A 23,106-nucleotide genomic window follows, 5' to 3' on the forward strand; every position below is an offset into this window, starting at 1 on the left:
ATGAGCAAGGACCACAGTCACATTTCAGGATTTCTTCTTTTGTGGTCCCAAGGGGTATCTGTATGGTTCTAGGTCCAGAGAGCATATCACATGCCTGTTTTATTAAAAGACAACTATAAAGGAATGAATCATATGCTTTATTCTTTAATTGTTCATTTTATTAAATAGTTTATATAAAGTCAGACCAATATATTGGTCTGACCATTCCTTCACGCTACCCCACACATGAGGAGGGATGGGATTATGTCAGGTGTCAAAATATTCCCTTTTCACTTTATTCATGACAGTATGGAATGAAAGTAGAAGGCAGATCCTTGCACGCCAGGGAAGTTGTGTTAATGTTTCAACACATCCTGGTTTAAGTGGAGCACCAGGGTAAGTTGTTCCACATACCACTCATGGCCTCACCCAATCTCCCCACCAGTTCCTGTATACCTTTCCCACCAATGAACTCTTAGATGTCTCAAACCCAAATGGTTCCCATTCAACTGTGTTCGAAGGGACAGATACAGAAGACAAGACACCAAGCCCCATCATCCCAACTCTCACCCTTGGGATTATTTATAGTCTGGAAAAGGACAGATGAACCATGATTAAAACCAAGTGAGGATTTTTAAGGAAGCTTTAACAGAAATATTAAGAAAAACATCTGAATTCCACTCCAGAGAAAAGTGCTACCAAGGGAAAATAAAGTCTTAACTGATGTTCTGAAACTGGCCGTAAGAGAGGGTGGGAGAATGATCTCTAGGCATGAACTCTAAGAGCTCTGAACTTAACCAGAGCTTCAGCTGATCCAGTCCGGGCTGCTGAGCCAGATTGACCTGAGGGCTGCCTGGCAAGCACACTGCAGTCTGTCTGGCTTCATCAACAGTGAGAGTTCTTCAGCTCCATCACAGAGTACTCTCCAGTGTGTTATAGTTGTCCTTAAAGCTCTTCAATTCGAGGAAGTGCTTGGCACGTTTACTCTTCTGACTGGAGGGGAGGTATGTCACCTGGATGGTTGTTGGGGAGACTTCAGGAGACTGGGTTAGGTCTTTGGCTGCTGACTGATGTTGTCGCTGAGAGCTCCCACTTCGGGCTTTGACCCTGAAGAAAACAAAGAGGGCAGGTCACGGACAGAATGAGGACTAATGGAAGAAAACAATTCAAGGCTTATCCATCCTATAAATGCAGCTGTAGCCACAAATGGTCTCTGTCCTACCTTATAAACTAGTTACTAAAATCTCATCTGGTAGCCTAGAAATAGCAGAGAAATCAATTTTCCCACTGAGTCCCTGCCTCTGACTCAACCTCTTCTTCATTTCACTGTGCTTAAAGAAAACTTTTAATTCTGCTGATCCACCTAACGTGTGCATGCCATTAATATACTCCCAGTTCCTTGAAACAACTGAATAACAAAAAATAATATTGAAGTTAACTACTGAGCACTTACTAGGACATTAAACCTGGTGCTTTACCAACATGTAATTTACTAACATCCCACTATTCCTATAGGGTGGTATCATCCCCTTTTGCAGGTTAGGAAACTGAGGGTCCATCCAGTAAGTTGCCTGAGGTCACAAAGCTAGTAAGAGACAGACAGCTAGGATTCAAACCTAAGTTTGTCAGATTTCAGAGCCTTTACTCTTCAATATACTCATTGAAACTTTCTAGAAACTAGAGATCAAAGAAACTAAATTTTTTTTAATTGTGGTAAAATACACATAAAATTTACCATCTTAACCATTTTTAAATGTTTACAGTTCAGCAGTATTAAGTACATTCACATTGTTGTGCAACCAACCTCCAGAATTCTTTTCATCTTGTAAAACAAACTCTCTGCCTATTAAACAACTCCCTATTCCCCCTTTCCTCCAGCCCCTGGCAACCACCACTCTACTTTCTGTCTCTATGAATGTGATTACTCCAGATATCTCACATAAGTGGAATCATATACTATTTGTCTTTCAAAGAAACTGAATTTTGAACAGGCCTCCTGCCTGACTTCTAGACCAAATGCTCCTTTCCACATGTTCATTTTTATTAGTTTTCTAAGTAGTTTTTACTAGAACCTTTTGTCTTTAGAACAAGGTAGTCTATTTTTAAGAACAGAGAGAAGACAGGACAGACATACCCCTTATCTTCGGAGAAAGAGCCATAATCAACACAGCAGAAAACAGATGTACTCTTTTCATGGCTGGTAACTAACTTTTTATTCTAGACTGGCTTTCCCTCTTTACTCTTTCAGTTACACATATGCATAAACAACATAATGAAAGTTTGTTAGTACGTATTTAAAATGTTCCCAGTGAGGGACTTCCCTGGTGGTGCAGTGATTGAGAATCCGCCTGCCAATGCAGAGGACACGAGTTTGATCCCTGGTCTGAGAAGATCCCTCATGCCGTGGAGCAACTAAGCCAGTGTGCCACAACTACTGAGCTTGCAGTCCAGAGCCTGAGAGCCACAACTACTGAAGCCCGCATGCTCTAGGGCCCGTGCTCCGCAACAAGAGAAGACACTGCGATGAGAAGCCCGTGCACCGCAACGAAGACCAAACACGGCCAAAAAAGATAATAACTAAATAAATAAAATACATAACATAAAAAAAAAAGAGGAATTGTGATGTGGCCATAACATAAATGGAAAAAGAAAAAGTTCCCAGAGAAAAATCATGATGTCTCTTCTATAACACAAGCCCTCGGCAGCTGATTCTTTAGTGACACCTTTTGTTTCAGATAGGGTTACTGATACTTTAAGTGGTAATAAAAACGGTTGGCATTTAATTCTTTTATCGAACCAAGGCACAAAAGGATGACACTGGGGCCCTGAAGAGAAGGCATCTTTGTGTGTTGAAAAACTTTATTTTATTCCCTTTATTGGTGTAATAGGTTATACCAATTCTGACATTTTACTGAGTTGGACAAAAAACAAAAACAAGAGAAAAAGAGATGCACAATATTAGGAGAAACTTCTCTTATTAGCTTGTAGAGCAGCATCTGCTTTCCAATGTGAGCAAGAAGCTGCTCTAACAGTCTAGGACCTGACAACTCTTATGTTATCATAGATTTTGTTCACAGTGCTTTTGAAGGTCATCTCACTGTGGGAACAGTCCAGCACTACCTGTATTCTCTAACCAGCTCCCTTTGACATGTTCCCCTCCAAACTCACACTGTGGCCAGCTCACTCAGGGCCTCCTGATAGCGCAGGTACTCACTCTGGCCAAAGACCTGAAGAAAGAGGAAGGAAGAATGAGGATCTCTCAGTCTGGGGCATCCCTTTAGTTCCCTGAAGGAAAAAGTGGCCATCTGGCTTACCCCTGTGCCATAGCGGGCTGTCTCATAGCCATCCAGCAAGGTATCAATGAGGGCCTTGCGCACACCCTTGAAAGGAGTACTAGTGTTTCGAAGATCTAGCAGATAGGAGCGGAAATTCTTGCCCATTAAGGAACGGGGATGCCGGCCTTCAGCATGAAATGGGATCTCTATGGAGATAATAGAACAATGATACCCCCTTTCCCATTTGTTTAGTCTTTCTAATTAATATCCCAAACTTACAAATAGGTCCAATGAGTGAGTTGGGGGGAAATTCTAAGAGAATTCAGAAGACCAGAGATATAGAGCTATGTCTGAGTGGTCATATGGTGGTGGCAATACAACTGTTAAACTATACCAACGACACACAATAGTGTCATTTTCCTATTTACCCTATTTATCCATAGTTTAAGATATTAACTATGTTTTGGTAGAGATAGAGCATTTTTGACTATGGTCATATGAAAAAAATTCAAGAGCATTTCTGACAATGGTCATATAGAAAAGAATTCAAAAACCATCTAAGTAGGCTTGGTGAAAAAGCAGATGCTGCCTGTCTTTTGTGGGAAAACAAGCAAAGTACCACCATCTAGTTCATGAAACTAAAGGTCTAGAAAGAACAAAACAAATCCAGATTCTTTGGAGAAAAACAACTTACATACATCATTTTCCTTAGGTAAAATAGTAACCCAGTACTCTCAAAACTAGGAAATTCCTACCAGCCGGAGATGTGCAGAAAGGACAAATTCTAACACATAAAGTGGGTTCCTCCCTCTCTTCCCCAGGTGAGCTTTCAGGATCTGGAACGGCTGCTGAGCAGCCCTTACCAGAGGCACGGATGGCATCCAGAGCTTTCATCCTGTATAGATAGTTGTAGCAATCTGTTAAGAAAGAGACTGGTCTCAGGTATAACCCTCAAAAGATTCTCCAAACTCCAGGAAGCTTAAAGAGCCTCCCACATCTGACATATACCCAGTAACAAGGACCCACAGCTGCTGAGTCTGCCAGCAGCTATGTTTATAACTCTGAGAGCAAAGGAATTCTGAGTTTGTGAGACCCCTCACTGAAGTATCCTCCAAAAGTATGCCACATACTTTGATTTCCCTGGGTTTCCAGCTGTAGCAGTCTTGCGTCATCATCTGCAAGGAGCTGAGGTTCATATTTGATATCCTGAACCCTGGATAGTCGGATATCAATCTCCTCTTTTAAGTCCTGTTCGTGTGGAGAAAAGAATACACAGTCACTTCGTCTGTACTTTGCTTCCCATCAGTCTGGAAATGGGGCAGAGCAGGTGAACAACTAAGACAACAGAAGCAGAGAAAATGCTCATTTGGCTAATGAAATTGCCAGGTAAGACTCAAGAATTTAATAAAGAATGGGGTTGGGTTCGCTAAGAACCTCTCCAAACTGCCTATCTCTAAGCTAGATCTTTTAACCTGCCAGAATTCCTTCAAGCTCTACACCATTATTTCTGATTTTCAAGTGAAATTTTGGGGGGCGCTGAGTGGCACGCGGGATCTTAGTTCCCCCAGCAGAGATCAAACCCGCACCCACTGCAGTGGAAGCGCAGTCTCAACCACTGGACTACCAGGGAAGTTCCCTTGACAGGATTTAGAAGAATCTTGGTTAGGTGTCATAAAGAATTTCCTGAGCTGGGAAAAAATGGACATCAACTGGAGGTCATAATCTACTCTAAAAACCTGTAAGATCTGTATGTGGTTTAGAAGTTTGGGAACTATCCCTACCTAGTGGACCACAGGATTTCTAGAGGCTTTCTTCTAGAGCACATTTAATTTTTTAAGTAGGTAATTCAAAAAGATAAGAAAGGTGTCACCCCCACTTACCCAGAAGCAAACACTGTTAACAGTTTCATGTTCATCTATCTTAAGAGGGTTGCCAGAGTCCCAGCAAGTACTTTCTTGTGACATTTAGGAACTTCTATTGTGAAATATGTCATTCATAGAATACATTTGACATATATATACACCTTAATTACAAAATTCATTAAGATGCACACCTGTATGCACTATCCAATTTATGACCTGGAATATGACCAATGACTTGGAAGCATTGTGTGTCCACCCGATTGAATGCAACCTCCAACCTTAACTTCTCAAGTTTTATTTTTCTTTGCTGTTTTATCACATCACCCTGAGGAAGATGTTTAGCTTTGCCTGGTTTTGAACTTTATACAAATGGAAAATATATACATATATATTTTTTGGAAAAATACTTTTTGAATTGCTCTGCAACCTATCTTTTAAAGTTTTAAATAAATTGTACTGAGGTTTAATTTACACGCAATAAAATACATCCATTTTAAGTGTGTAGTCTGACAATTTTTGACAAATGAATACATCCATTCAACCACTATCCCAATCAAGATACAGAGCACTGGACTTCCCCGTTGGCGCAGTGGTTGAGAATCCGCCTGCCAATGCAGGGGACATGGGTTCGAGCCCTGGTCCGGGAAGATCCCACACGCCGCGGAGCAACTAAGCCCGTGTACCACAACTACTGAGCCTGTGCTTTAGAGCCCGCGAGCCACAACTACTGAGCCCACGTGCCACAACTACTGAAGCCCGCGTGCCTAGAGCCCGTGCTTGCAACAAGAGAAGCCACTGCAATGAGAAGCCCGCACATCGCAACGAAGACCCAATGCAGTCAAAAATAAATAAATAAATTTATTAAAAAAAAAAAAAGATACAGAACACTTTCATCACCCCAAAACGTTCTTCATCCCCCTTTGCAGGCAACCTCCCGCTTCATGCCCCAGGGAACACTGATGTGCTTTCTATCGATATAGTTCCTCCTGTTCTAGAATTCCATACAAATGGAATGGAATCATACAGTACGTATTCTTTTGTGAATGGCTTTCTGGCACTTTTTCACCTGGCATAGTTTTGAGATTCATTCATGTTTGTGATTTACTTTTTCCATTCAAAAGTATTTTGGAGATTCACCTGTGTTCATATACTTATCTTCAGTTTATTTTCATTCCTTATAGTGTTCCAGAATACTATTACGTTATTATATATCCATTCTCAAATGGACATTTAGAGTAACAGCTTTAAAAAAATATATATTAGAAACAATGCTCTGAGTATTCTTGTACGTGTTTTCTGGTACACATGAACAAAAATTAATTTCTCTATGGTAGGAGTGGAATTGCTGGGCTATGGATTAGGTACATTTGCAACCTTACTAGACAATACCCCAATATTTTCCAAAGCACTTTTACTAGTCTGTACTTCCACCAGCAATGGATGAGAATTTAGCCAGAACATTTTAGAGCAAAAGGAATCTTGATCTCATCTAGTCTGAGGTTGGGGGATCCTAAATAGTCAAAGGTTTGATTGGCTCATGACATACTGGAAACTAACCCTATATCCTTCTTATGGGAGGCAGCTGGCATTTGGAGAACTGGGAGAATGTGGAAGCACTGTTGAGGTTTCAGGCCACAACATCATCTTTGAGGCTTTCCATGAAATATATCAGCAAAGAACAATGAGAGGAGGGTTACAGTACTAGTTAATGAAAGGACATTGCTCTAGGAGTTGACAGAATTGTGTCCTAGCTCTAGCCCTCCCACTAACCTGCTTTTCACTCAACAATGAACTATTACTATGTGTAGGCCCTGGCTCTACATCAGTGAACATAACTGGCATGGTGTATACATTCTTACAGCTTAGAGAACAGAGAGGCATTAAACAAATAAACATAAAAAAAAAACAAATAAACATAAAAGAATATTTGTAGTAAAATGCTATCTGAAAACAAAGATCTACTTTATAATGGGTCATAAGCATTCCTCTTTGTAGTAAATAGTATTTGAGGTAAGTTCTAAAGATCAAATGAGCTAGCCAAGTGAAAACCAGAGGTAGATCATTCTAGGCCACAGTGACAGCACACATAAAGAAATTCAACCAGTGTAGCTGGATCCCAGTGATCAGGGAAGAGCCATACAAAAGGAGGTTGGTATGGACAGCAGGCAACCTTTACCCAGAAGTGTAAGGCGGAAGAAGCAGGATGGGGGTGGCAGTTGGGGGCATTAAGAGTTCTGTGGGGCATTAGGACATGTTAGGTTTGAGATGCCTATCCGACATCTAATTGGAAATGTTAGGTAGGCAACTGGATACACAAAGATGGAACTCAGGAAGGAGGAATGGGATAGAAATAAAATTTCAACAGTAGATATTTAAAGCCAAGGTAAGGAAAGCAATTACCTAAGGAGAAAGTACAGACAGAGACTGCTTCGTTATTCACTTCCTGTATGTCCTCCAGTAAGCTGCTTCCTTTTCTTAGATTTCAGTTGGTAACATGAATGATAGACCTAGATGATTTATGGGGCCCTTATAAATCTAAAGTTTTGCAATGGCAACCCTTCTCACTGATCTGGGGCTAATTCTAACCACTCTAACCCCGTCCTAAATCAAAAAAAAAAAAAAAAAAAAACCCCAAACATTAAACACTGGGTAGTTTAAATTGAACTGGGAAACATCATACATAGAGAGTTGGGAATTTTCATCCAAGTCCTTCATTCTGCAGATGCAGAAACTGAAGTCCCTGGATAAGTTACTTGCTGTGCCACGGCAGTGAGCAGGTAAGCCAAGACCCAAGATGATCTTTATTGCTCAATATACTAATATAGAATATACTAATATACACATGGGTAACTGAACAAGGAAACACGGGAATTAAGTCATTTCTAAAGGCAAAGGAAATCTCATTCTGGGCCCTAATGGATCTGGAAAACCGGGCCTATCTCATGACTTAAGGACCTACCTTGGGGGCATTGTGTCCCACAGGGACATGAGGTCCCCTTCGGGATTTCATTGCAAAGCGCATGATTTGCCTCTTCACAAAAATAAATAGCAGTACAAACACCTGTCCAAAAGATATGAGAAGTAAATAACCTAGAATTAAAAAGTTAGACCAAAAAAAGGCATGCCTTCATTTCAAATCCCTCAATTCGGCCTCTCACGAATGCTTTGGGGTATAAGCTGGGACAAAGCAAGGCCGTCAGCGATGGCGTGGACATAGACAAGCCTGTAGCGTAGAGGCTTGGGGGTCTTTATTCTAGGGTTTAGGGGGAGGGTTCTCGGCCAGGGGCGGGGCGGTCGGTGACTTATGCTCCCAGGTACTCCTGGGATAGGAGTCAAAGCCCAGAAAAAGCGCAGGTGAGTGGGTGGAGAATGAGGACCGGGAACTGCTCAAGAGGAGGGTCTCTACTGGGTCAGAGGCGACAGCAGGAAATGGGGTGGGGGAATCTCCTCACCAGGCTCCCGTAGGCCATCACCAGCACGACATTCACGCCGGACAGCCAGTTACTGCCGGACGCCATGGCCTCCCCACCCCGCGCAGAACTGCTCCGGTTTACCCCGCTGCCCTGCCTCGTCAGCCCGGGCTGCGCCGAGGCAACGGCGCCTGGGTTCCCTGAAGCGCCCCGGCCATTTCCTTACGGGGAAAGATCAAGGCTGACCGGGCCTGAAAACATGGCGGACGGGGGGGGGTTAGAAAAGAAGAACGACGCCTTCCCGCTTTCCCCCAGCACGTGACTCAGGCACGCAATGACAACCGGGACCGACGAGTGCGGAGACGCGGAACTACGCCAGTAAGAGGAAACGGAGGCTATCCGCGCGTCACGTGGTGGAGGCGGGGCCGCCGCGGAGGAGGCGGGGCGGATGCGCGGAGCCGGAATGAGGTGTCTCGTGGCGAGGTGGCACGCGCACGCTTGCGTGCGCGTCCTTTTTCACGTCACGTGCTGGGGGACGCAGGAAGGCAAGTGGGAGGGGGAAGGCGCGAGAGCGAGCGCAAGAGGGAAAAGGAGGGAGGGGGGTGGGGAGGAGGGAACCTTATATCACGTGACAGGGGCGGCGCGGCCCGGGGTGTCAGTGTGGAGGAGACTGAGGTAAAGTTGGGAGCGCAGCGGCGTTGGCGGCGGCGGCGGTGGCGGCGGCAGCGCGGCGGGGCCGGGTATTGTCCGCGGCCCCTTTAAATCCACGATCCCCCTTTTACCCTCCCTTCTTTCTCTCCTACCCCCGCCGTATCCCCCTCCCTCGGTAGGCCCCCCCGCACCGTGTGTTCCCCACTGTACACCCCCTCCTAGTCCTGCGAGCCCTGCCCCCTCCCCCCCCCCCCGAGTCGGCCGCTGGAGGTTTTGTTTATGGTTGGGTTCGCGGCCTAGTGGGCCGCGCCAGAGCCGGGGCCTCGATTTGGGAGCGTGGCCGGGGCGGGGCTTGGGGCAGCCGGAGGGGGGGCCATGCGGCTAGAGCCTGAGAGGGGGGAGAGCGAGAAAGAGCGCGAGCGAGCTAGGCCTGGGCCCCGCCTGAGGTAGGGCTCTCTCTGTACCCTGGCCGGTGCCTGTGGAGAAGACGAGAGGGCCTCCTCCTTTTCCAACCCTCTGCGGGCCTCCTCTGATCCGGATCCGGCCTGGTTTGGGGGTGGCGGGGTGTGGGGGGGGGAGGAAGGGCGATGGGGTGGAGCTGCCCCAAACTCCCCCATGTGGCCCTCAGTTTGGAGTGCGGAGGATTAATTTGTTCCGGATGGGAGGTAAGGAGGCGATTGGCCCCGGGAGCTCCCGATGTGGCGCTGAGCGGGGTGAGCCTCCCATCCTCCACGCGTGGGCTTGCGTCCCCTCTCCGTTTCCAGCCTCTTTGTCAGCTCCTCTTATTACCTTTCCTTCTTGCTCACCGCTCCAGCTCTTGGAATATATTTTTTTGCTGCTGTCTTTAGCTTCCTGTCTTCCATACTGTAGTTTTGGGTACTCCAAACAATTAATGATGTTATTTGGGAAGCTGGGCCTGAAGGCCCCCATAGGGTATATTGCGCCTAAGGGACGTCATTAGAGCAGTGGGGTATGTGTTCACTCTTCTTATAATGGGACAGGAATTCCAAATTTCTTCGACCCTTCACCTTGTGGACAGTCCTTAAATTGCTTTGCAAACTGATGTCACAAACAGGAGGCCGCTCCTTTTCCACCGTTCTTGAAATGTAGCCATCTCTGGTGTAGGATGTTGTGGAAAGAAAAACACCACAGTAACAGGCCTTTTTTTTGTTGTTATTGTTACCCCTTTTGCCTTTGATTGTCACTGATTATTAGATGGAGAAATCCTTTTTGTCTTCTCCCCAACCACTTCCACCACCCATATTCTGCTTTGGGGATGGATGTCTGATGTGACTTGCTGGGATGTGATGAGGGTCAGTGACAACCTGAAATACAGGAGAAGTAAAACGTTTTGGCTGTGTATGGGTTGTTAAAACTGCTTTGAGATCCTACAACCGTTGTCCTTAAAGATTAGACTATCTCAGTGATTATTTCCGTCGTGAATGGGAAGTCGGGAAGTGTTGCTGGCATGTAAACTAATGATGAAAGGCCTTAAAATGTACTGTTTGGATTTTGATTTTTAAAACCCCTTGTTGCCAAATGTGTCCTAACTGGGAAGTACTCTTTTTTAAATTAGATTCAAGTTGGGGAAGGGGATGCAGGGATCATTTCCACAGAGCATCTAGGGGAATTAGTTGCTCTGTTCGAAGTAGCAAGCCTTACCCACCCCCCGTCCAGCTTCATAGTTTCTGAATTGTTTCTCAAATTAGATTGTAAGCTCCCTGAGGGCAGCAACCAAGTCATATTGCTTTTGTATTTTCTAAAGTATTGGACACATAGTAGATACTCAATAAATACTTGTTATTTATTTTTTTCTGTAAAATTTCTCTGGCTATTTTTTTAAGTAGCTGGTTTTCAGAAAACAGTCAAGGGCACTCTTGTGTTGAAATCTGTATTTGTTCCTGCACTATTCCCTTGGTCTCCAATACTTGTCACCTACTTCCCTTAAATATTTTTATGTTTTAAGAAAGAGTACTTAACAAGATTCCTCATCTCCACTGTGATAACTCTGGGTATGTGTCTCTGCTTGCTACTAAAAGGCTACTAATTCTGTGCCCTCCAGTGATCCATCCCACATCACTTACTTTTGATCTTTTGGTCAGTGTTGTTACTACCTAGGTGGTAAAATTGTCTTAGTCACACATTTCAAAGCATTTGTAAGAGAGAAGTGGAAGCTAATAGCAAGAGTGATTAGGAGGATTTTTTTTTCCCCTTTCCTGAGTAATTGTGTGGCTTTCAAAATGACTTTTTAATGTATTTACATTGATTGGTACTGTACATGCAGTTGTCCATACAGGTAGTCCTGAAATTCATATCCACAGTGTAACTCATGCTCACAAATTGAAATCACATGATGAGTAGAAAGCAATCAATATTTGTAAGTTACAGGAGAGGCCACTCCCATGTTAGAATGTTCATCTTAGAGTCAATTATAATAAAGCCTGATATTTTTTCTTTTTCTGTTTGATTTGAATCCAGGCGTACTTGGTTGAATAACACTTGTTTATTGTAAATTAAGTGTTGGAACTTGACAATAATGGCAGCCTGGGAAAATGGACTACAGTGTATCAAATAATCCTGTACTACCTATACATATTTACAGGCCTTTTTGTGCACATTTGTGTAGGGAGAAGAGGTAATGGTTAAAAATTAGCCATGAACTTTCCTTAAAAATATTTCTTGGTGACAGGGAATGTAAAACTCAATTCTTAATGACTGCATCAAACAACAAAGACCTATGTAACATATTGACCCAACTGGCTGAAGAATTTATCCACAGGGAAGTTGGCTTTCTTTGTGACCCAAGAAACAGGTGAAATTCAGTCTCCTAATATTAATCCTTGCATATTTCTTTAGAAGCCCAGCCTACCTGTCCCTCAAATCCATCAGTGTCTTCTGGGCAGCTTAGAATTACCCTATGTGAAGTATCATTAATGAAAAAAAATTCAATATAGAGCAGAAAAGTATAAACTTGTCCTCTTTGGCAGGGAGTAAAACAATGCAGTGTAACCTTATTTTGAGCACTCCATCATATGATGAATGTTTTCTTTGTTTACTAAATGCAACAGCTGAGATTGCATTATAAAACAAAGTATCAATGAAGGCAACTTAAATTCAGTAGAATCTTTGCTTGTTAGAAGTGTTACTAACAAAACTGATCTGGTTTTGGGAAGGCCCTGTGTGTTCCATGTCTCTAGAGACTCAACAAAGTCATCTTGCTGGCAATAATGTCTCAAGTTTAAAATGACTTCCCAGAAGCACTTTCTTCCAAATAAAACTCTGTGCTAGATGCTTTTGGTTTGGGACAAATTTGGGATTCTCTATATATTAAGGTGAGTGGTGGAGGGGAATTGCAATTCTGGTTTCTTGGAACTGTGAACTTAGGAAACCAACAGAAGCAGCCACAGAAGCAGCCACAAAAACAGCATGTTAGAATTATTATCCAAGGAACTGAGATTCTGGGCAAAGTCACTGGGGCTGATACGTGCCCCCACACCATACTGAGAGATAGAAACTTGAGGGAGGAAGAAAGAGGCTAGGCTTGAGCTTGTCCTTTCCCAAATGATGGAGGACACATGCAACTTACGTTTAAAAGGTTGTAAGGCAGGTAAAGCTGTTTTCAAAGGTAGGTTGAGTACAGCATTTTAAATTGTTATTATTTGGAGTGTAGACTATTCCCCTTCCTGGAAGGCTTTTGTTTCCAGGCTTTGCTGATTATCTTTCCTTCTGTCAAAGGGACGTTGGGTATTTTCACCTATTGGAAGACTTGATTATTAACATTGTTTTGCTTACTATCAAGATAGCAAAACTTCACAAAGGTTGCGTATAGGGGACTGTAACCAAATCGTGCTCATAACTTTAAAACAAACCATCACAACACATGTTTTATATATTTCTTGTTTTACAAAAATGGATAAATAGTCATAGTTCTCTAAGGAATTTATCATACTGGAAATCTGTCTTAAGAACAGGTGAATGTTGGTTTGTCTCTTTAAAGAAGTGAAAGTGGTGAAGGTGCTGATGAAAGAGAGGTTGAAAACATTTTGCCCACATTTAACATCTAAACTTTTTTTTTTTTCTTAAATCTTTCAGTATTCTACCTTGTAAATACTGTTATTTGTATATACTGTAAATGATGACGTCGGTGGGCACTAACCGAGCCCGGGGAAACTGGGAACCACCTCAAAACCAAAATCAGACACAGCACAAGCAGCGGCCCCAGGTAAAGAACCCAAAGGATATGGATCCATGGGATAGCCTTGCTGGTTGATACTGGTTTCCATCTAGTGCAGCATCATTCTGTGCTTTGGATTATTAGTTTGGGTTCGTTATTCTTATTTTCTAATCCATGCCTCTTTTCACTTGGGGCCTGATAACTGTTAATGACATGCTGTGATGCAATGGGCTTAATTTACTGCATTATGAGGCTTGGAAAGAATGGGTCCTGTGCTTTGTATCTCTAAGATAGCATTTTCCTTCATTCACCTGGGTTGTTTTAGCAATACATTTCTTATTTCCTAGACCTTGCACTTTGATATCCCTCTAGCCAATCTTTGTCTTGCCACCTTCTTCCTTTCCTTTGCTCTTCTTTTCCCTAACTTGTCTTTTGTGTTTTCCTCTCTGGTCTCATTGAGGCCTAATCTGATTTTTCCTTTCCCATGAGGAGTTAGCATCTTTACTATGTTCCTTCAAGATTAACAGATGAGACACCCTAGAGTATTGCTCAGTTTTAAAGAGTAAATTAACCTCCTTGGCACCTGGGTGCTGAAGTTTATGAGTTTTCTCTCTTTTTTTTTTTAAGTTGGGTTTAGATATCTTTTTTTTTTAATAACTAGTCTGGTATTTGTTGGCAGCTAATATGAATGAATTAATTTGCATTTGTTTATGGTCAGTTAAATTGAATATGTAAGACTAGAACTTTCCTCTTATTCATTTTTCTTTCACTTCTTTTTCCAGGTGAATTTCTAGCAGAATTTTAGTACTTAATCTCAGTTGGGGCTAAAATTTCTGACATCTTATAAACATACACTGGATACTTGGAAGATATGCCGAGTGTATCCTCAGACTAAACCTTAATGATATTCTCATCCCTAAGGAATAAAAGGGTGGCATTGGTCATTGCAGAATCAGGAACAGGGTTTACACATGACTTTGCAAATAAATGAAATTGAATTAAGGCACAGACGTTTCAAAGTGGTGCTGTGACCCCAGAGTGAAAGTCTCTTTAACTGTGAACATAGGTGAAAAAGCTCCCTGCTTTTTTAGAGATTGTAGCTTGAAATAGTCACAGCTTCACTCTTTGTTGTCATGGTGGTAGCGTTTTATTAGTTGGTCATTTGTAACAAGAAGGAAATTGGGGTGGGAGATGATGAATGTTGACTATATAGATCCCTCTTATTTCTCTAAACTGTTGTCTCTTGATCACGCTTTCTTAGGCCACTGCAGAACAAATTCGACTTGCACAGATGATTTCGGACCATAATGATGCTGACTTTGAGGAAAAGGTGAAACAAGTGAGTGTATCGCTAATTTGCCATAAGCTGTGGAAAAAGACATCAAGATCAAAGCACAGTTAAATAGAATTGCTGCCTACCAGGATATTTTCCACTATAGTATTAAACGAATTATGATTGCTTTTATTGTCTGATTGTACCCTTTTGGACAGATACCTTGTTCAAAGAGGTTTTACCTTAATTTTAATCTCTTGTTTATTGAATGACTTTGTTGATACCATTGTACAGCAGCTTCGAATAGTTGTGGCATCTAGGAAATGTGGCAAGTCATGGTATACTGGATCCTGTATGCTTCTGCATTTGATTCTCTATTAGATGCTGTATTATTCAACTGCTTTATAAATACTTTTGCCCCATCCCTAATCACAGGTTGTTAATATTTTGCTTTTGGAACTAGAGTACCAAAATTCTGCATGTTTTACTTTTTTAAGCCTGCTTCTTTCAAACTCATCTGTGTCTTCTCCCTTTTTTTCACCTAGTTTTCTTTTGTGGGGAGTGCAGGCTTGTTCATGATGGTTGCTGATCTTTCTCTTTCAGTTGATTGATATCACAGGCAAGAACCAGGATGAATGTGTCATTGCTTTGCATGACTGCAACGGAGATGTCAACAGAGCCATCAATGTACTGCTGGAAGGAAACCCAGATACGGTAGAGTGCTAATAAAGTGTTCTAGAAAGTGGGTCCCTCGTTGAGAGGCTAGTAAATTCCAGAAATAGCAAGTGGGGTAACTCACCTTAAAGCACAGTATCTTATTCTCCAAATAAAGCAAGGAACTGTCTTGGAGATTATTTACCGCAGGTTACAAATACTTAAAATTTATGTACAATAAATAGGAGAAAACAGATAAAATCAGTTTCTTCTAGTTGGCCTGGAAATAAATTATTCATTCTAGGCTAGTGACTGTTTTCAAGATTTGGTTAGTCTGAGTTAGAGGTGCTATTTAATAGCCTTAGTTACTAATCATGGAAGATTTCTGCTCACATGTTTTATTGCTATTGAACAAAGCCGCAGACTACTGGATTCTGATTTCAGAACACTCCCACCAATATCAGCTTTACATTTCACAATACCTTTTCATCATGTGAACTTACTTCTGTTGAATTAGCAAAGAAACAAACTTTAGAGCCTGTTGACCATCCCTGGAGATGACAGGGGATATTGGAGGAACTCTTGCCCTAGAATTTAGAGTTGCTTTCACCTCCTCCTTTCCTTTCTATTTAATGAGAATCCTGTGTTTTGTTATTGTCTTATTACTGTTTCAAATTTTTAAGCCCCTTAAGAGCAGGGATTCTGCCTTACTAATTAATCTTTGGTATGTTCCTGCAGTGTTTAGTAGAGACCTTTATTATTATTTTTTTAATGAGGAGTGTATCATTTGAAATCATTTTTATTTACTTGATATTACTTAGGGGATCTTTGGTTGAAATTGATAACCAGATTTCATCCTTAGAGAGATTAACTTACTGATGTTACAGTGTCACTTTAGCTGAATGTTGGAGGTTTGTCAGTTTCCTCGAAGCAATGGGAAATAATAGTGAAAAACTATTTTTAATCATTGAATTTAAATTCGTACCTTTTTCTCTTCAAAAGTGTGGTCCTAGATTAGATTTTATATTATGGGCCTTGTTTGAAAATTACTGCCTGGATAATCAGAAAGCAGTTCTGGTTCATCTTGAGTTTACTCCAGAGTAATTGCCTCTGTATTTTCGAGGCAGTGGGGTAGAGGTAGAGGTGAATCTACTTACACTTTTACAAAGTGTGAATTTTGGGGGGACTTTCCTGGCGGTCCAGTGGTTAAGACTCCAAGCTCCCAGTGCAGCGGGCACGGGTTCGATCCCTGGTTGAGTAACTAAGGTCCTGCATGCTGCATGGCACGGCCAAAAAAAAAAAAAAGTGAATTTTTTTTTTTTTTTTTTTGCACAAGTCATATTTTGTTTCACCTTCTAGCATCTCCCGCCTAGTGCTACAAGTCTGACCTTTCACAGTATCAAAAAAGAAAAAAAGGTAGAGAATGTAGGTTTATGCCACAAATAAATAAGCTACTAGTGAAACCAATGGGAATCAATGTTGGATGTATTTGGTTGGATGAGATCGTATTAGAAAACTGGCAGTGCCTCGGGAAGATTATAGTAATTCTTTTTACTTACAGAACCCATCTCGTGCCAGCAGCTGATGTATAACCATAGAGAAGAAAAAGGTGACAGGTTTCTGAAACCTATCAGGTTTTGAGACAGAGTAGCAAAAACTCGAAGAACTGTGTCGAGTCTGGTTTCCAGTGTTGCTGATGTAGATTTAGCTACAAGGTTACTATAATTTATGAATTGAAGCTACTGTGAGCAAAAATTGACCTACCAGCTATAATGTGGAATCCGGGTGGGTTGAAAGAGTAGGCAACAAGGAGCTGCCGAGTGCTAGGCAGATACTTAATTTTTAGTAAAGTATTTCTTGTGGACTTTTTAGAATATGTAGATATGCTTTTAGTATAGTTTTAAATATACTGTTTTTGAACTTAAAAATGTTTAAATTGTGGTAAAATATACTTAACAAAATAGACCAGTTTATCCATTTTAAATATACAATTCATTGGCATTAAGGACATTCACAGTGTTGGACAACCATTACCACTATCCATTTCCAGAACTTATTCATTTCCTAATTAGAAACTGTATCCATTAAACAGTTAACTCTCCGTTTCCCGACTCCCAGGTTGGGGTAACACCTATTTTCACTACCTCGTGTAAGGTTCTCCCTGTTCTTGGTACCTCATGTGAGTGGAATCAAATAATATTTGTCTTTTTGTGTCTTCGTTTAGCAAAATGTTTTCAAGGTTTATCTATATTGTGGCTTGTGTCAGAATTTCACTCCTTTTTAAGGCTGAATAATATTCCGTTGTATGTTTGTAGCACATCTTGTTTATCCACTCATCCACTGGTGGACACTTGGGATTATTTGGAAATAAGTTGTTGTAGACATCATAGTACTTTATTTCCTAAATTCTTTGGCATGTTTCCCTTAAAGGTTACTCTTTTGTATGACCACAATATTATTATCAACCCTGACAAAATTAATAGTAGTTTCATACTACTATTCCATATTTTCAAAGTTATTGGATATTAGACACCTGTTGCTGAGCAACAGGGCCATTGTAGTTTGGGTTAGATGGTATCTAGGATAGTAAAGCTCTGATAGTCTTGGTGATTGAACTGGAACTTTCATTTGTACATATTTTCTGCAAAAATTTGTAAATCAATGTATTTGTGTGTTTAAAACTTTAAATTTATAGGGAATTCGCTGGTAGTTAGGACTCCACGCTTTCACTACTGAGAACCTGTGTTCAGTCCCTGGTAAGGGGACTAAGATCCTGCAAGCCACACAGCAAGGCCAAAAAAAACCTTCAAATTTATAAAACTCATTTTCCTAAGGAATGAGTTTTTGCAAGACTGTTTAGCTCATTTTCCTTACTGTAAATATTCCCTCCTGCAATCTGGAATGAACTGCTTTGAGGAAGGTTGAATCGTATTGTAGCAATTCAGGATGTATAGGGGAGAACACAGTGAATAAAACCAGGAATGGAAGGCTTCCTATAGTCAGCATGTCTCAAGGCCAGGGCTGTGCTTTCCTGACTGCTATTTGGTCTTCTTTTCAATAAAGGAAATTGGTGTGTGTGAAGGGGGGTGGGTTGGGGAGTAGGTATAGTTGTTTTCCTCATAAATTCTAGGTTGCTGAATTAGAGAATATACTCAAGAGTCAAATGATACTCGTTCATTCTGAATTCAGAGTTAACTTTTACAAACTTTCAGTTTTCTTTTCTGCTTTATTTGACATGGATAAGGCTATAAAAAACTGGGAGTCACTGAATCCAAAGGGAATTAGTTTTTTCAGCCCAGGAAACACACTTGACAGAAAGGTCCAGTAAGTAACTAGGTCCTTTGACTACCACGCCGAGTGACTGAACTGGACAGAGATCTCGGTAACCCTTTTGGAAGTGATCCCTGCAATCCATTTGCTTATAAGCACCTCTTCTACAAAAAGGGCTTTAATTTTGCAGTGATAGGTGTAGAATTTGTTTTGAGGTTCTGTCTATACTCTCCACTTAAACAGAAATAAACTAATAGAAGTTATCTTAGATGTGGATGCTGAGAGGAGAATGGTTAACAGTTGTCCCAGCTTTTATCTCTGGTTTCCTGGTAGCAGCCTATATTGATTAGACATGAATGCTCTGCTCTTCTTTAGCATTCCTGGGAGATGGTTGGGAAGAAGAAAGGAGTCTCAGGACAGAAGGACGGTGGCCAAACGGAATCCAACGAGGAAGGCAAAGAAAATCGAGACCGGGACAGAGACTATAGTCGGCGACGTGGTGGGCCACCAAGACGGGGGAGAGGTGCCAGCCGCGGACGAGAGTGTATGCATGGGGCTTTAACAAAACCAGTTGTGGGTTAGTAATGTCTAGACTTGAGGGATGTCAGGGCTCTGCGAGGCTGGATCTAGTAACCATTATATCATCCTTATGATTTTTCTTAAAAGCATCTGTTCTGAGACCTTGGCATTTCTTGCATGTAGCCTTTTCTAGCAACAGCCACCAGTTGAGCATGAAGTTACCTTGTAGCCGTTTGTAAAATTGTTTGACTAGTAACCATTCCCTAGTAACCATCATGTTCCATCCTTCCAGCTCATTTTCTCTTCTTTGTTTTTGTCTCCCCACCACCATGTATACATACCATTTATGTACATACTTTCTATTCACTTTGCTCTGGCCATCTGTGGTGTTTTGTTTTGTTTTGTTTTGTTTTGTTTTTAAATTTCAGTTCGAGGTCAGGAAAATGGATTAGATGGCACCAAGAGTGGAGGGCCTTCTGGAAGAGGCACAGAAAGAGGCAGAAGAGGTCGTGGCCGAGGCAGAGGTGATCAGTTTGTTGGCGGGATGGATATTGGGGGCAAGCTACTCTTATTAGTTTAGTAGGGGTCTACTTTATTTAAAACCAGACAAATTCACATGGACTCTGGATACCTTAATTGTTGAAGTGTCATGCAAATTCTAGAGACTACTGAGTGGGCAGTGGGAAGGAAGGTAGATGTCATTTCCTCTGCTCTTTATTGTTGCTATTATTGTATTTGCTTGAGGATCCAGCAGTTTGATCAGCAAAGGAACAACCTTGTCAATAATAATTGTCCTGCTGTGTTATATTAACTGATGTGCTACAGAGTGAGAGAAGGAATATCTGATGATGTCAACCACTTACTTTCCAAAGCTGCCTCTGTTGGCAAGGTGATCTTATATCAACTTCTAAAATATTTCTTTCTCCCTCTTTTTCTCATTCTTTAGGTGGCTCTGGTAGACGGGGAGGAAGGTTTTCTGCTCAAGGAATGGGGTAAGTTTCATTGATCCAGTGTTAAAGTCTTTAATTTTTCCTTAAGCATTACCATAATGTTTTAGCATGGTTAATATCCTGGTATCCTGAGGATAATAGGCAGCTATAACCAAAATGTGATCAGAAAGATTGCTGGACTATTTCATCAGGTGTGTATAGGCGTAGGGCTTATTTCTGGGAGATAAGCATTTACCACCTGAATTATTTTATCTCATTTGAATACACATACCTGCTATTTTCTCAAAATCTTCATGTGGATTTTATTGGTGTCCTAATCCAAAAGGGATAGTGGATATAAATTAAAATTATAAAAAAAAAAGATCATACCATGAAATTTTAGGTAAGCTGGTAAGTGAGCAAAAGTAGACAGCTTACAGGCTTATAGAATGGGGCCATGGTTGATCTGTACTAGGAAAGAGACAATCAAGATTCTGATTGCCCTCCTTTTGAGTTAATTTTCACTGGTGCTGCTTAGAGCTCAGAGACTCTTTTAAGCTTTTTTTTTTTTTTTTTTCTTCTCCCAGAACCTTTAACCCAGCTGATTATGCAGAGCCGGCCAATACTGATGATAACTATGGCAATAATAGCGGCAATACATGGAACAACACTGGCCACTTTGAACCAGATGATGGGACGAGTGAGTGACTTTTATTAGTTTCTTGTCTCTGGGAATCTAAAGAAATAATTTTTTTGAGGATATACTTAACAAAAAAGTGGAGTAGTTTTTGGCTGCTGAGTCAGAGAGAGGAAAGGGGTGACAACTGAATTGCAGTGTACTCTCCTTCATTTACTTTGTGCCCATGGGCACATTATACATGCTGTTTCACCTGATCTTCATCACTATTTTATGAAATAGACATTATTTATCATCACTTTCCAGATGACAAGACTTAGACTGCAAGAGTGGTTATGAAATTTGTTTGAACTCAGAATTTTTTGACTCTCAAAGCTCATGCTCTTTCCATTATACCATTAGCTCCAATTGTATTTCCTAGTGTTTCTGTTTGGCTACTTAGCTTTGCCTTTTGAAAAGATATCCAGAATTAATCAAGCCACTACTTGTAAAGATGAATAGGGCCCAGAATCAAAGCCCACTGTCAGTTTGTTTCTGCATACAGAGATAGGATTATCTTTTTCCCTTAATTTTTGGGAAATCTCAGTTTATGGGCAAGAAGGAAATCTGGAGACTTTCTGCCTTTCTTTGTTGGATAGTCTTCTGGGTGTGGTAGAGTATTATGGGATTCGCTTTTTTTGTTAGCTGACTTTGATGCATATTTGGGTAGTGTATATATGTTTGAGGATATGTTAGGCTTGTGGGATACACCAAGATGTGTTTGGAAGTAAGAGATAACTTTTACTACTTTAAATAGAACAGCCTCTTGGTTCCAGAGTACTTTCTTATGAGACCAGCTACCTCTTTCTGGCTGAGCCAGCATATGGAAAGCCTGAGAATTTTTTCCTCTTACAAAGTGGGGGAAGGGTTAATAGTAGAGCATGAAATAGGCTGTTTGACTCCTTATCCATTTAAATTTGCCTTACCCCCTTTCAGAAATCAGTTACCTTAATCCTGCGTCTTTAGGAAGGTCTTTGGCACAAATCACTTCTCATCTACTGCCCACAATATGCTGTACCTCAGGTCCTGAATGTTACTTGCTTGTTGTTCATCAAGCTATCTTATAAACTCATTTTTAATACAGATTTCTCATTGGTGGAGGCTAAAGTTGAGTTATTGGCAAGCTAGATATCTTTTTGAAGTCCCTTAACCATTTGGCTATGAAATATCCTTTTCTGTTTTAACTTATACTTTGGAGGCATTAGAACTGCTCTTCATTCATCTCTTGATGGCTTTGTAGAGCATTGGTAACAGTCCGAATAACAGATATGTTTCTGAGCTGTAGTTCGTTCTTGGGTATTTGGCTTTTTACCATTGGCAGAAAAGATAATAGAAGTCGAGGGATTTGTTTTTAGTTGTGGATACAAAATTAGGCATGGAGTCCCAGTCCTAGATTGAAAGCCTTAGCTATTTTCAACAAGGATCTGGTTGGGAAAAGAGAGAGGGAAGAAAGAGGTGTGTGTTTATTTATATCGAGTAGAGAATAGCAGATTTGGGAGGCTAGACTCAGAAATTTTTGATTTGTGGCTGAATGAAAAATTATGTGAATTGCTTGTTAGTGTGAAAGTGTTGAGTATAGTTTCATGCATTCCCTTCAAAGTTTCATGATTTGAACTTAAGCTTCATGCATGATCTCTTTTTGTGTTTTCATGATAGCAAATTACAAATTCCCTTTTTAATTTAAAAAGAGACTCAAATCTACCCTTAAAATATCCACAGGTACAGTGGGAATTGTGTGTTGGGGGCAAACATTCTCATTCACAAGCAAAATTTCACTGGTTGTTTTTTCTTTTCTTTTCTTTTTTGTTTCAGGACTTGATTTCATTGGGGTTGAGGGGTCAAATTATCCCCGAAAATTTGAGACTGCTCCTGGTATGATACATCCAGGCGCCTAACTGCCCCGGATATTTAATAGATTTTTATGAACTGAAATATCTGTGGATATGTCATTTTTCTGTTTTCCTGCTTTTTATTTTTCTGCTTTTTTCTCTCATATTCTGTGCCTGTTTTTCCTCCTTAAAAAAATTAGTTTAATGAATATTTAACATTTACATTGTCTGTGCTTTTTGCTGATGGAATGGAAGCCCTAATCTTTTGTTCAGAGCATTTGCACTCTTTCTGTGCCTTAACGCTTCCTCAATGTAGTCCTTTTCCTTAGCCAAGACCATATGTCCTATATAGGAAGGTGTCAAGTAGCTGTCTACAGTCTTCCTTTCCATTCCAGATGCAGTCGCTAGAGTACAGGGGAAAAAAAATTTCTTGCATTGAGAGATAGCCTCTCAGTAGTAAATGACTTCTTAGATCACTTCCAATTCTAGGATTGTGTGTATGTGTTAACCCAGATTTTGGATTCCAGTTTAGCCAGGGTGGGATGGTTGTCAATGGGGAGGAAAAATGCCATCACTAGAGAGGGAGAGAAGAGTGTGGTTTGTAA

General features: G+C 41.0%; 2 protein-coding genes across 24 annotated transcripts in view; one reads left to right on the top strand and one right to left on the bottom strand.

Moving 5' to 3' along the window:
- Positions 1-107: 107 nt before the first annotated feature.
- On the bottom strand, positions 108-8,847 carry C1H1orf43 (chromosome 1 C1orf43 homolog). Of its 3 annotated transcripts, none has more exons than XM_060030637.1 (7): positions 8,569-8,840; positions 8,076-8,177; positions 4,385-4,502; positions 4,118-4,171; positions 3,294-3,460; positions 3,148-3,206; positions 108-1,086 (listed from the first exon to the last, which is right to left on the bottom strand). In XM_060030637.1, exons 1-7 carry the CDS (start codon positions 8,632-8,634, stop codon positions 891-893), a joined length of 762 nt encoding a protein of 253 aa, XP_059886620.1. In that variant the 5' UTR covers positions 8,635-8,840; the 3' UTR covers positions 108-890. The 3 variants fall into 3 exon arrangements, with proteins under 3 accessions (XP_059886620.1, XP_059886626.1, XP_059886630.1); XM_060030647.1 differs by having other exon boundaries at positions 979-1,086; positions 3,100-3,206; positions 8,569-8,847; XM_060030643.1 differs by lacking the exon at positions 8,076-8,177 and having other exon boundaries at positions 8,569-8,842.
- Positions 8,848-11,218: 2,371 nt separating this feature from the next.
- UBAP2L (ubiquitin associated protein 2 like) overlaps positions 11,219-23,106 on the top strand; it is a 40,384-nt gene continuing 28,496 nt past the window's right edge. For 5 of the 21 annotated variants that reach the window (XM_060030609.1, XM_060030615.1, XM_060030590.1 and 2 more), the window contains exons 1-7: positions 11,222-13,399; positions 14,613-14,690; positions 15,228-15,338; positions 18,924-19,092; positions 19,496-19,591; positions 20,014-20,059; positions 20,584-20,696. In XM_060030609.1, the coding sequence (XP_059886592.1) occupies positions 13,310-13,399; positions 14,613-14,690; positions 15,228-15,338; positions 18,924-19,092; positions 19,496-19,591; positions 20,014-20,059; positions 20,584-20,696 (703 nt within the window). In that variant the 5' untranslated portion in view covers positions 11,222-13,309. Of the gene's footprint in view, positions 13,400-14,612; positions 14,691-15,227; positions 15,339-18,923; positions 19,126-19,495; positions 19,592-20,013; positions 20,060-20,583; positions 20,697-22,484; positions 22,545-23,106 lie in introns of all 21 variants that reach the window. The other 16 variants (XM_060030568.1, XM_060030529.1, XM_060030603.1 and 13 more) reach the window with 12 other exon arrangements.

Source organism: Delphinus delphis, chromosome 1 (assembly GCF_949987515.2).
Source record: "Delphinus delphis chromosome 1, mDelDel1.2, whole genome shotgun sequence".
NCBI lineage: Eukaryota > Metazoa > Chordata > Mammalia > Artiodactyla > Delphinidae > Delphinus > Delphinus delphis.

What these genes read in the sequence shown, in the direction of transcription:
- C1H1orf43 (XM_060030637.1), bottom strand. Translation starts at nt 8,634, where the DNA reads ATGGCGTCCGGCAGTAACTGGCTGTCCGGCGTGAATGTCGTGCTGGTG. An exon ending in TGATGGCCTACGGGAGCCTG is followed by an intron (nt 8,178 to 8,568) that starts GTGAGGAGATTC and finishes TCTTTTGGACAG; the next exon opens with GTGTTTGTACTGCTATTTAT. An exon ending in CAGCCCGCTATGGCACAGGG is followed by an intron (nt 3,207 to 3,293) that starts GTAAGCCAGATG and finishes CTCTTTCTTCAG; the next exon opens with GTCTTTGGCCAGAGTGAGTA.